The 14269-nt window shown below is 43.1% G+C and overlaps 2 protein-coding genes across 2 annotated transcripts in view; one reads left to right on the top strand and one right to left on the bottom strand.

The window, feature by feature from the left end:
- Positions 1-14269, top strand: part of LOC139614437 (galactosylgalactosylxylosylprotein 3-beta-glucuronosyltransferase 1) — an 85989-nt gene that overhangs the window by 45416 nt on the left and 26304 nt on the right. The window lies entirely within an intron of this gene.
- Positions 4503-9069, bottom strand: LOC139614589 (uncharacterized protein F54H12.2-like). The gene has a single exon (XM_071471951.1). It carries the CDS (start codon positions 6540-6542, stop codon positions 5235-5237), a length of 1308 nt encoding a protein of 435 aa, XP_071328052.1. The 5' UTR covers positions 6543-9069; the 3' UTR covers positions 4503-5234.

The following is a 14269-nucleotide window of genomic DNA, read 5'->3' as shown; positions in this document are numbered from 1 at the left end:
TTACCGGCTGGTTCTGAAACAGACGATCACCTGTGTTACATTCAACCCGTCGCCAGTGAGACCAAACACCTCGGTTTGGTTTTTTATGACTTTGAAACATTTGTCAACGAGAACAACGAACACATCCCCTTTCTAGTGTATGCAAAAACATTAAAAGGTGAAGAGAAGGTGTTTTACGGTCTGGACTGTGTTAAACGCTTTCTCCTGTATTTCAGGAGGAATCAGTACCGGGGAAATGTTTTTATTGCGCATAACGCTCGCGGATTTGACAGCTACCTAGTTTTAAAAGGTATATTGAAAGAGAAAGCATCGCCACAAAACATTCTCATGACAGGTTGTAAAATCCTCAGTTTTGAGGAACCCGATTATCAACTCAAGTTCATAGATTCCCTTTCTTTCCTGCCCATGCGTCTTAACGCCATGCCCAAGGCTTTGGGCTTCAGCGATCAGACCAAGGGGTATTTTCCGCACAGATTCAGCTCAGAAAAGCACCTCAGGTATGTAGGACCCTATCCTCCGCCGTCTGATTACGGTGTAGACCGCATGACGACGCGCGAGCAGGAGGAGTTTTACAGCTGGTACAGTAAAGCCAGTCAGGAAGTCTTTGACTTTAGGAAGGAAGCTTTGCATTACTGTAAGAATGACGTTGATATTCTCAACACAGGGTGTGTTAAATTCAGGGAGCAGTATCTCAGTGAGACAGGCGTGGACCCTTTCCGCACTATTACCATAGCATCAGCCTGCATGAAGGTGTTTCTCACCAATTACTTGCAACCTAAAACCCTCGCCATACCGTGCCCTGACAACTACGCCCAGCGGTGTAAAAGATTCTCAAACGAATCCATCAGGTGGTTAGAGTGGGTGATGCACAAGGAAAAAATCTTTATCCAGCATGCTCTCAACATGGGTGAAAAACAGATTGGTCGCTATTTTGTAGACGGTTACGCAGAGATTGACGGTGTAAAATATGCGTGGGAGTTTCACGGATGTTTTTATCACGGTTGTCCTGATTGTTTTAATCCTACAAATACTTGTCCGATGAGGGGTTTGACCTTCGGGGAACTGCATGCAAAAAGTGAGGAGAGAGTGCAGATGTTACAGTCTGAACACAACCTCCGCGTCATTGTGGTGAGAGAACACATGTGGAATGAAATGAAAAAATCGAGCCATGTAGTAAACTTTCTCCAGCATTTCAACTTCCCAGAACCTCTCATACCACGACAAGCGCTGTATGGAGGCAGAACGAGCGCTTTAAAGCTGAGGCATACGGCGGGGTCTGATGAAACTGTGCATTATGTTGACGTTTGCTCACTGTACCCGTATGTCATGAGCACGCAAAAGTTTCCCCTAGGGCATCCTACCATCATTCACAAAGATTTTGGGGATCCTCGTAACTACTTTGGGTTAATCAGAGCCACTGTATATCCACCACGCGGTCTCTTTTTCCCTGTTTTACCGTACAAATGCTCATCCGGTAAATTAATCTTCCCGCTGTGTCGTACCTGTGCTGAAACCAACAACCAAGAGGGTCTCTGTAGACACGGCGATGAAGCCAGAGCGTTGACAGGTGTGTGGGTCACGCTCGAGTTTAACAAAGCCCTCGAGCTAGGGTACAGAGTGGCAAAAATCACAGAAGTGTGGCACTTTGACAAAAGTAGCGACTCAGTGTTTGTCGACTACATCCACAGTTTTCTCAAAGGTAAACAGGAAGCATCGGGGTACCCGCCTGATGCGACGGACCGGGAAACCAGAGAAAAATACATCAGGGACTATCATACAAATCAGGGCATTCTGTTAGACGCGGGCAAAATTGAAGCGAATCCTGTCAAGAGACAAGTGGCTAAATTGTGTCTCAACAGTCTTTGGGGGAAGTTTGCGCAGAGAGACAACCTACTCCATACCAACATCGTCTCAGAATCTGAAGAGTTTTTCTCCTACCTTTTTTCGGGCACACACAAGGTTGAATACTTCAACGTTCTAGACAACGAGAGAGCCTTAATTAGGTGGAGATACAGCGACCGATGCATTCAACCCCCGGGTAAACAAAACAATATATTCGTTGCGGCATTCACCACAACACACGCACGTCTAAAACTGTACAGTTATTTAGAAAAGTTGAAAGAGAGGGTTCTTTACATCGACACCGATAGTTTAATCTATGTGGTAAAGAAGGGTGAGACGCCTTTAGAGATGGGTAATTATCTAGGGGACTTGACAGATGAACTGGACGGGGATAGCATTCAAGAATTTGTAGCCGCGGGTCCAAAGAGCTATGCATACCAAACAAAAAACAAAAAAAAAGTAGCGATGCGCGTCAAAGGCATCACTCAGACTCGGGAATGCTGTGAGATGGTAAACTTTGACAGCGTCAGAGATCTGGTGGAAGGTTACCTGCGTGATTCTGGTGAGAGTGTGATTGAGATCCCACAGCGCAACATTAGTCGCGATAAAAAGAGCTTCGTCTTGAAAAACACATCATTTCAGAAAAAGTTTAAAGTGGTGTATGACAAAAGACGTCTCTTTGCCGACGGCACAACTTTGCCCTTTGGATATTGAGTGAGTTTGATTTTGTGTTGTTTTGTTTCATACAACTTTGCCTTTTGGATATACTGAGTTTGATTTTGTGTTGTTTTGTTTCATACAACTTTGCCTTTTGGATATACAGAGTTTGATTTTGTGTTGTTTTGTTTCATTTTGTTTTAAAAATGTCACACCAGAATGTAATGGAGGAAGTTGATTTTGAACCTAGGTTTATATTTCCTTTCTCATGTTTGATTGTAGGACCTAGCGGGTGCGGGAAAACCTATTTTGTAAAGAATGTACTTGAAAACTGTGAACATGTCATGAATATTGTACCTGAAAATATTGTGTGGATTTATACTTCCTTTCAACCTATGTACAGCGAGTTGCAAAGGTTGAATAAAAAGATTAAATTTGTTGAAGGATTGCCAGATTCTTTTGACGATGAAAACCTGTTTCCTCCTGGTCAAAAACATTTGATCATTTTGGACGATGTTATTTTCCAAGCCTCCGACCATCCCGATGTAGTTAAAATCTTTACTCAGTATCGGCATCACAAAAACATGAGCGTCATGATGTTGACTCAAAATGTGTTTCATCAGGGTAAACACAGCCGCACCATTAGTTTGAACAGCAATTATTTGGTGCTGTTTAAAAATCCTCGAGACAAACTACAAATAAATATATTAGCCCGTCAAATCTTTCCGTCTCAAAAGGCATTTTTTTTAGAGAGCTTTGAAGACGCCACCAGAGACCCTCACGGGTATTTAATAGTAGACCTTACACCCGTCTGTCCAGAACGATACAGATTGAGGAGCAGTGTACTTCCTCACCAGCGGCCGACCGTCTATGTACCAAAATAAATGACCTAGATCATCGTCATCATGTCGGTACGTTTAAAAAGAAATGCTGCTTTACTTTCGGCTTTATACCACGCCACACCCAAGAAACGTAAAGATATTCTTATTCACAGCTCTCCAGACTTTATCCAAGCATTGTGTGAGATTGCTTTAAACCTTTTGAAGGGAAACATCCCTTTATCACCTTCTCAATTCAAAAAACTGAAGAAGCAGAAAGAAATTATCAGACTGTTGGCGGACAAGAAAACAACTTTAAAACGCAAACATCAGGTTTTAAAGAACCAGTCGGGCGGATTTCTTTTACCCCTGCTAGCCGCCGTCGTACCTATGATCGGGGATCTTATCGGGGGACTCGCTAGAAGATAATACGTGAGAAGATGTCTTTGAGGAAGGCGCAGAAAATGTTTCTCGTCTCACCCCATCAGCTAAACCGTATGACTCAACCGCCAGCCACCATCAGAGAAACCGCAGAGGATGATTTGGATGTCAAAATGAGAGCCGTATTAGATGAGCCGGGGTTGACTCCCGATGAAAAAATTAAAAAGTACAACGCTTTACTGCAAAGATATTTAACTTTGATGAAGCAGGGTCAGAGAGACCAGCGGCGTGTAACCCTAACTCTTCAGAGGGAACACCCTGACGAGCAGGGCGAGGAGACGGAATTCTCAAATCAACAAAGCGCTCGGGTATCATCTCAGGCGTCGGATGATGCTGACCGTGTGATCGCTGAAGTTTTAAAAAGCTTCCCTCCACGAGATCACAACAACACCGAATACATCTTAAAAAAAATATCCGAGAGCGATAAAGGTTGGAATGCAAAGGGGGAATTTGTTTATAAGGGTCAAGTTGTGAAGGGGTCTCATATCACTGATTTATTGAAACACCTGTCACACTCTTATAAATCATCCCGAACCGCGCCACCGACGGGTTGGTCAAAATTTTTGAATACCCTGGCTGATTTGAACATCCCTTCTTCCGCTGTGAAAAACCCAGAAGCTCGTGACCAGTACCGCTCCCTCAAGACGGGTACGGCCCACGACCAAATTGTCATGTTTGGAAAAGAAGCACCTCGCACGAGAAGTGGAAAGATGAAGAAACAAATGAATCTGTCACCGAGTTGGATCGGTATTTCACCATAAATAAATAAATGTAACACACAACTTTGTCATTCATTAATAAAGTGTTTTATTGAGCATAATTTTTGCGTACAGTCTTTTTTTTTTTTCAATCAGCAATGAATTACAATTAAGTATCGGTTCAAACCATAAAAAGTTTTATATAAGATAACATTTATCCGCAACAGTCTTTAAACCTCTGTAGAGAGCAGTTCCTCTGTTTTGGGACGACGTTGATTTTATTTTTGAGACGGTGTTTTCTCACAAAGTCGTACACCATACGGTCATTTTTTATCACATCGTCGCTGTACAAAGACAGTACTTGGTGGTAAGATAATCCGCAGGCCCGTTGACAGAGATAATAGATGCAGTGTTGCCCGCAGACGGTTGACAGAGGGTGTTGCAGTTGACGGTTGTGGTACTTGATGTTTTGAGAACGGTTTTCCAAAAACTGTAAGATGCTCGAGGGGTAGTGATCAAAGTCTGGCGGAAATCCATAAGAGTCAAAAAAGGTGGCTTCGCCTCCCTTTTCTAGTGTTAAAGCTAACCAGTGTTCCCCAGGCATGTGAGCAGGGTCTGTGTTGACTATGAAGTAGGACGGTGTCCTAAAGGATGGGTTCAGCGAGGGTAATAGGTCACAGGCCCACACACCGCAAAATACATCTCCCAGCAAACGATTCAAAATACTCTCTATCTGAAGATTATCCATTTTTTTTTATTTTTATTTTTTCCCTTCAAATTAGTAATAATCCACAAGCACCTGTCTTTTTGAGTCGATCTCCAGAATTGAATCAAAACAGGCATAGACGATAAGAGTGGTGGTTTGCGCTAAGGGTGCTCTGAATCTCATCTCTAGTCTTAAATTACCGCTGGAGACGGGAGATAAGGCATCGTTGTCGTCAGCCGGGTTGAGATTAAACACAAACAGAGAGTATCCGTTGTTAAATTCTTCTCGGTTGATACTCAGGGGTAAATCCTTAAGATGTCTCCCCGTAGCCAGGAACATGTTGTAAAACTCTCTAATGGACTGTCCGTTGTTAAACTGAGGTTGAAAAGCCTTAGCGGGAATCTGTTTACCATCCTGACAGAGAGCCAGATATTCTACATCGTTGTGAATAAAATTGAAGGGTGACAGGTCTCTTCTCCCGGTGAAAGCTTCGTGGTGCACCATACCCAAAACTATATATTTAGGCATAGCCCCCAGAAAAAGATTCTCCTGGCTGCATATTCTAGAGTTTTCTGGGATAGAGTATGTCTTCACATTGACGCGTGAGATGGGGTAGAGCGCGTTACCTTTCATTAAGGCTGCTGCGTGACCCAATCGCACGGCTGGGGACACAGACACTTTTTTGGCAAATAGAGATGCCCCCAGTATTTTCAGACGAAACGTGGAGTCACGGGCTCCCATTAGACAGAAAGCGTCGCTGGCACGGGTTAGTTTAATTCTCAGGTCAACAGAGTTCAGCAAGAGTCTCTCACAAAAAAATACATCCCCGTGGAGAGCACCAAACAGGTGTAGTTCTCGTGAATTAGTTGTGAAAGCGGCTCTCGTGTTTAACCCTCTATTGGGACCGTTGACGGTCACTCTAGAGTCCATGGCCCCGGGGGTATCTTTGTAAAAAAGACCGGCTGAGAACTGACTGGCGAGCGCATCTCCTGAAAAGTTGAGTAGGGTCTCAATCATGACACGGTAGGGATGTGTAGCGCTCGATTGTGAAATCAATCTATCCCCCAAAATAACGTCGCATTGATTGAAGATTGTATTCAGAGGGTAATTGATAAGGCCCACCGCCGCATCATTGGCCAAGTCTGTATTGTCCGCGTTGGTGATTTTCACACGAAGATGCAGCAAAATATCGTTCAGATCCAGATACTTTTCACCGTCTCCGGGGATAAAAAATTCTATAGGACCGCCGTCTGTGATAGCTGACACGGGGGAAATTTCGGTGTATGTTTTATCTTCGATGGAAAGCTGTGTCATAGGCGCTGTAAATAAATCCAACTCAGCGAGGGTGCACTCTGGGGATTTCTGGTGTAACAGAGCCATGATTTTTTAATTCTCTTTAAAAAAAAATCAGAATTCAAATATGTCAGAGCTCTGGGGAGACTTCTTCTTTGCCTGCCTGCTTCTCGCGACTGATTTCCTCTTTTTACTAGCAGAGCGTTTTTTAGAGGTTGTTGAGAGGCGTTGTCCCGGAGGTCGTCTCCTCTGTCTACGCGCTAAGACCATAATTCCCCCCGACCCCTCTTGTTTCTGGTCGCCGTTGACAAATTTTCCCACACGGCCGAACACGTCCGAAGCAATGTTGCTAGCGGCTGTTTTGAGATGAGGTTTAGCTATCGCAAAGCCTTTCTTCACCAGGGGGGATACAAAACGAAACAATTTTGAAAATATAGAGCCTATACCACGACCGTACATGACGGGAGCTCCATAAAATCCTGGTAAATTTCCTCCCACCTGACTCTCATAATAATGTACAAATCTGTGAGGATCCTCTCGCAAGTCTACTCGTGCCATTTTGACCGTTGTGTAACGTATCTGATGTCCGTCGCACCCGTCAGAGGTGAGTCACCGTCGCAGGGTTAGACGATACTGAATGATGTGGGAAAACCAGATGGTTTATATATATATATATATATCCCAGGTTTTCAAACTTTTATTGGTCTAAAGTGAAGCGTCACAATACACTTCCCGTAGGTAAAATCTACCGGTTTGTTTTGATCCGTTTTTATCTCAATCTTAATGTTTTCAATGTGTTGCTTGGCTACCGGTAAATAATAAGCCGGGTTGAAATGCTGTGTGATGACTTCCCCGAACGTGCCCTTAACACTGATCGTTCTCAAGAGGGGGGCATAAGCGTCACCGACTATTTGCGGTTGTACTACGTCGCTGTAACAGTACAAATGATAAAACCCGGCCTTCATATCAGCGGGGTAGTGAGCCAACTTTTGATCAAACTTGAACCATTCTCCCGACTTTAGACCCATCATGTAAGCAGCGGGTCCCTTGTAGAGTACGTGCGTCTGACCTCCGGCCTGGAAATCAAATTTTTTCTGAATGATGTTATAAACTAGATAAATATCAGAATTAATTTCTCTAAAATAACTATCCATCATTAGCCTGAAGTCTTTTATGCCGCTGTAATATCCCTCTGTAAACCTTTGACGATGTATCACGCTCTCTGTTGCCGATTTTTGGGGATTTACCCTCCAGTAAAAATAGGCGTCATCCTTGTGTATGGTGTACCAAGTGTGGGGGTATGAAATCTCCGTCAAGGCAACCTCCCACTTTCCTTCTAAATCGATATGTTGCGCTAAATCAACGCGGTAACTGGAACTCTTGTTATCTTTGAAAACGTTGAGGCTGGCGTTAGAGGGCAGGGTAATGTAAAACCCCTCGTCCTTTGCCCCGTACATGATGGAATGATACTCTAGGCAGGCGCGCGGCGATTCTTATACATTTATTATTTCAGCTGCCTTGATCCAACTGTTGAATTTCTCAGGCCAGTTTTTCCAACGTACAAAGACTTGTTTTTCACCCCTCACGGTACGTCGTTTCAGAATCTCCTCGACGTGGTAGACTCTGTCTTTATCCATTTTTACTTTTTGCAACTCTGCCTCATAAAATGAACCTTGGATGGGTTCTCCATCATAATCTTTCAGTTTGTACACAGGAGGTTCGCGAGGGATGCACTCGGAAACTGTAAACACTTCGTCCGTAAAACTCTGTTCATACTTTTTATCAAACACACCTCTCAACTTTGATATCCTGACGAGGTCTCCCTCCTTGAAATTTTTCTTTAATTCGGTCCTCTGTGGGGCGAGAGATTTACCGTACAGGTTTTCAAACACTTGATCGACGTTCTCTGCGGTTACATCCATAGGCGCCATTTTTATACTGCTGTGATAACTCTGATTATAGCTTTTCATCAAGTCTTGTAAGACGTCGAGGTATCGCATGGTGTTGTTAGCAGTGAAATATCTCCACATTCTGCTTTTTAAAGTGCGATTAAATCGTTCAATCACGGAGGCTTTGAGATCGCTGGCTGTGGAAAAATGTATGATGCCGTGTTTTTTCATCAGAGCCTCAAAACGCTTGTTAAAAAATTCTTTTCCAGCGTCGGTTTGTAGTTTTAAGGGCGTCTGACTCTCCTCAAAAATTGACTCGAAGGCCTCAACCACCTCGGATCCGGTTTTTCTCTTTAGAGCACGTACATAAGCCTTTTTGGAAAACACATCTATGACCGTTAATAAATAATTATACCCGTCATTATACTCTGCTAAGGCTTGCATATCGCATAGGTCGGCTTGAAATTGGTTTAAAGGACGCGGGACAAAAACTCTGTTTCTGATAAAATGCATTCTGACGGGTTTGTGTAGAGTGTATGCATCCTCTCCAGATAAAAAGTCTTTGATCTTTTCACGCTCAACCTTCTTGCCCGTTTCATCATGCACTCCCCTACGGAGGCGTTCTACACCGCCGAAGCTACCCGGGTGTGTTGGGTTGTAATAAACTTTTTTCATGACGCGTACCTCAGACATGTTGAGACCAGAATGAGAGAAAAAGATCATGCGTAGGGTATTTGATTTTTTTTTTTTTTTTTTTTTTTATTAGAACACAAATACAACAGTGTGAAAAACGATACATACTTTTTTTTTAAACTATAATTCAACACAAATACAGCAGTGTTAAAAAACAATACATACTTTTTTTTAACTATAATTTAACACAAATACAACAGTGTTAAAAAACGATATGAATAATAGAAAAACTTAATCTAACTAACTAAACAATTTGTTGTCAAAAAAGAAAAACTATTTATCACTACTAGAACATGTGATTGTGAATAGAGTTTGTGCTAACAGAGAATAATCTAGAGTACGCTGCATATCAGCGTGCAGTTTTTGGAGTTCATCCGTAACGTTGACAGGGTGGTTGTTTTGCAAAAGTTCGCTGGTAACATCGACAAACATGGTGTAAAAAGCGAGTATGTGCCAGGGTCTAACGATGTCACTCGTTAGTTCATTTAAAATTTTTTCAAAACTCTCTGACAAAGTAGATTCAACCCCGGACGCGACCTGATGCACCGATACCTCCCAAGGTGTACAGGGTATAAGAGTAGAACAGATCCGGACTTTTTCCATCAAGTTCTCCAGTCTCTCAACGTCTGCATTTTGGATAAAAGTGTTGTTTTTATGCCTTGAAACTCTGTTCTCAACAGCCATTCTCAAAAGCTCTATCAACTGAGGGATGACGATGCGGTTATTGATGTGGTTCATGATCTGAGTCACTATTTTTCTACAGAAATTCCACATTTTCCTGCCGTCTAACGTTCCAACCACAGGTCACACAGTTTGTCAAGTTGTTCTTTTTTGGTCCTGCTGTCTCCGTCCTCTCGATCCAACATCTCATCGAGTGCGTGGTAGATGAAGCTCTTTGATTTCAGCTCGTGTAAAAGACTCTCCACCGTATTTCTGATCCTCGCTTGATCCGCCTTGATGTTTTGCACAGATAGGAAGTGTTGAATGGCTGGAATAAGCTTGGGGGTGTAGAGCCTTTTCATCAACCAGTAAAAATTTTCCTGGTAGAAGCCTTCCAGACCCACATTCAGGCATTGGTGCCGTCTCTGGCTGGGATGATTAATGCGACACCCCACGCACATCTCATCTTGGTACAGGGACAGAGTTTTGCTCAGCAGGTGGAGCACGGCTAATTTTACACCTTTAAAGAAAGTATCGTTAAAGAAAGTATCGGTTAGCCATCCGTCAGGATGGTCCTGGTCACCTTGTTCAACGGCCTGAGTTGGCAAATCATCGCGACACGAATGCCCGCAGTCACATTCAAGGAAGGAGTCCATCAGATCCATAGGCTCTTCAGGGATTGGCTCCAGAGTATGGTGGGGAGGAGCGCTGAATGGTGGAGGTGAAGCAGGAGGATGGTCCAGAACCTTGGGTTGTGGTGGTAGTGGAGTTGGTGGACGGTCGTCATTCTCCCCAGTCGTCATAAATGCATTTTCTAAATCCGGTTTGTAATCTCTTGAGGGAGCCGGGTGGATGGTTGTTGCGATAAGCCTGGGCGTGTAGCTTCTCTGAGGGGTACACATGTTTCTTCTTGTTCTTGTGGTGTTTTATTTTTCCGCCTTGGTAGGTTGTCTCTTTATAGTGTGTGGCGACGTGGTTTATCCTTGCGTGGGAGGGGTGAAGGGGTGGTTTGTCTCTGACGTGTGTGTGTGTGGGGGGTGGGAGTAGAGGGGTCTTCTTTTTTCACCAGGGCATTATCCCAGATATGGCAACTGTGAAAGAGCGAAGTGATCGTATCACTGATCTGATCCAACTTTTCACTCCAAACCTCAGCCGGTAAAGCCAACAAAGTCCGGAAAACACCGCATTCGGAATTGAACAGATCCAAGGCAAAATACCATTTAGCTTCTTCCCTACAGGCTCCATCCTTCTTTGACTCTTCTTCTTTATTCTCTAACCGGTAACTGACGCGGAAGAACCAACGACCCGAAGTTGAGGTTTTTGACAGCCAAATAGCCGAAAACGATTTTTGCACAGATTGCAAAGATTTTTGTTCCTCTTCGACCACCTCCCTGATACTCCTCGGATTGATAGACTTTAACACACCCCAATCGTTGGAAGATAATGTGGCTAGATCCAGCAGGTCCCCCGGTGTGTCACCTTCACTCCGCTGATAGAGACACAGTTCCCCGGTCTGGTACCTGAACATATATCCCCAGCTACCACACAGCCCGTAGGGTTCCAAAGACCATTCCTCTTGCAGACGCAGGGTGAGCGGAGGAGGCATTTGGGTCCTGCGCAAAAACACCATACTTTTTCTGGAACCATCTACGCCTGACTCTTGTAAAATGGTTACCGCCGTTTCACTAATAAAAGACGCTGCGCGATCGACCGACATGATGAGTACGGCTCTTCTCACGAAAATACACCGACTCTATAGTTCTCTATAGTTTTGTGACAAAAGTCTAGACTCTGAGTAATTTATGCGCAAGCATGTGGGAAAAAGGGGGGCTCAAAGATGACGACGTTTTTTAAATTAGATGTATATGCATGAGGGGGTCAAAGATCAACCCCTTCGTCTGGGAAAAAAGGGGGGGGGGGGGGGGGGGGGGGGGGCTCAACCCTCCCCTATGCAAATTAGGTGAAAGGTCAGAGCTGTCAAAAGTTTGATGAGAAGTGTATCTATCCTCTCTCTTACTCTATTCTCTTCCCCCACACCTTGCTGATGTTTTTTACAAACAATAAAGTTCTAAACGCCCAGTAACACAGTACCTGAACATTTCACCCTGATTGTTTCACTCATAGCTCATTTTTTTTTTTTATAAGCTACTGTCTCCCTCTCATTCTGAGTGAAAAAGAGATAAATCAACTGTCAAAGCAGTACCCAGTTTGTTTTTTATATATTTGTGGAAGGAAAGGAAGTGATGCGTGTCATCTGGGTGTGGGGACCCTGCTCTGTGCCCATTGTGACACAGTCCTGAGATCCCCAGGCAGTGAGGTCCACAGTCTGATCATCTCTGAAAAGTTATCCAACTAAGACCCACGTTTCCATGGCAACAATCAGCGACCTGCAGACCAGAGAAAAGACCAGAAGTTCATAATATGGATTTTGCACGAAGCTGCCAATTATGAGGAAAGAAAGAGCAGTGACCTGTTGGAAACACACAGCAGTGAGGACAAACTGTCCTGAGCCTGACTGATGAGTTAAGAGCAGCACTGAGCCCCGCCACATTAATAAAGCACAGTGTTTCAACTCTGCTACAGGTCTGCACTGAACCGAGACTTTATGGTGTGGCAAGGTTTTTGTAGTCACACACACTTCAGTGGATTTCACGACAAAATGTACTCGCAACTGTTGAATTCTTGCAACTAACCCGAGCTGTCTTGTCTGTGGTTTTTCTGGTGAGGACAGTCTCAGTCATGAGTGTGGAAAGGTGACTGTTAAAGAACTTTTCAATCATCTGTTCTGCAGCCAACGTGACAGAACATTTACTGTACAAGAAAAAAAATGTCAGCTGAGCCTAAGCATCAAGTAAAGCAAAAAAAAAAAAAAAAAAGAAAGAAAAAGTGGGCAGATTTTGTGAAAGTTAATTACACTAACATAGCTGCTGAATTTCTATTCCAGTGAACATTCATCCAGCAGGTGTTGTGCCTCTGGGCCACATAACACCTTGTTTTGGTCTGTAATCTTAGTGCTCCCCTGCTGGGACCAATCAGTGTAGCTTTGAAAATATTTTTGGAACGCAAAACTGAGATTGTCAGATTCACGTTTCAGCGCTCACTGGTAGAATCAAATTTATAAATGAAGATTAACAGTTGTTTTCTGATTTTGTCACAGAACATGATCAAAAAGCAGTGATGGTGATAATGAACAGCAACATTTCAATGTCCTCAGCTTGCCAACAAATCAGAAAACAAACTGATGCGCACACATACACAAAAACTCACCCTGTATGGGGATAGAGAGAGACACAGATTCACAAAGAACTGAAGCAATTTGCAGAGGGAAGCTTCCTCATATAGGTTTATACGGGGGTGTGTAATTTTGAGTGTGCCTTGAGTTCTCAGTTCTGCCTCGACTCAGAGCAGCATGAAAATCTATCTGTCTGTCTGAATTTGGACTCAGAGGCTAATCAATAGTGAGCCAGTGAAAATCCTCCAAATGCCCGACCAGAGGTTATTCCATAATGCGGCACCGTTAGACAGAGAAAGTGTCATTTCTCTGCCCACTGGCATCTCTAAATGCTCGAGACAAATTGAGCATGAGAAAGGTGAGGAAAGCGCGTCTTACTCATTTTCACATTAAAGGTCTATGCGCAAATTTTCTAAAGAGGGCATGATGCTTTCTATTGAAGCACTGCTGCCACATTGTTTTAGCTTTGTACCTAGAATGATATGACGCATTTCAAATTATTTTTTGCTATTTTTTACTTTTTTTCTTCTCTTCTCAACTGACTTTCATTTCAAGAAATTTGGTTATAAAGACTGAAAGCACCTGAAAAATACAACGAAAAAAAAACACACTTAATAACTCATAAAACAACAGAATAATTGTCAATGAAAGCTGTAAATCAATTTATTCTATAGAGAGTACACAGTAGCTAATATGTCAAACCCTGGATTGTATGCTGGAGCTATGATGTAGCACATAATTCATGTAAACTTAGTGACATTATTACATGATTACAGCCAGATGAATGGCTGTGTTAAGCCCGTGACCTTTCATCTTGTTTAATGTTCATACTCCATCCATCCAACTGGAAATCCTTGTGCCACATTAAAGGTCAAAGGGCCAGAGGGGTCAGTCAAACTTCAGGGATACATTCATCAAACTGATGGTGACAAATCACCTCCAAGGGGTCGTGCAAACATGCCAGTTTCATTACTTACCAACCAAGAAAACTGACTGATCTGGATTTCAGTACAGTGGAAGTGACAAATGTTCTGTGATAGAAAAAGGAGTTTCACTAAAGGCTGAAAATATGATAATTATGATAATCTGCAGGCAGATTGAGATGTTATTCAGATGTAATATGCGTGACTTGATGTCAAGTAGTGAAAGCCAGTAAAAACATAATTAGTTTCACTGTGCTTCAACATGAGAAGCTGTTTGGAGGATTGACTATGCAATAATAGGGGTCTTTAAACTGGATGGATTGTGTGAGTCAAAAATAGCCTTTGATTTGTGCAATCAGCAGACTCTGAGCAGTGTGAGAAGACACAGGCTAAGAACAAACTTATTGAATGCACCTC

Source organism: Trachinotus anak, unplaced genomic scaffold (assembly GCF_046630095.1).
Source record: "Trachinotus anak isolate AG129_WGS33_773 ecotype Australia unplaced genomic scaffold, CSIRO_AGI_Tana_v1 ptg000034l, whole genome shotgun sequence".
Taxonomy (NCBI): Eukaryota; Metazoa; Chordata; class Actinopteri; order Carangiformes; family Carangidae; genus Trachinotus; species Trachinotus anak.
Note: the sequence above shows the minus strand (reverse complement) of the source record. Positions and strands in the feature narration are given on the sequence as shown.

What these genes read in the sequence shown, in the direction of transcription:
- LOC139614589 (XM_071471951.1), bottom strand. Translation starts at nt 6,542, where the DNA reads ATGGCTCTGTTACACCAGAAATCCCCAGAGTGCACCCTCGCTGAGTTG.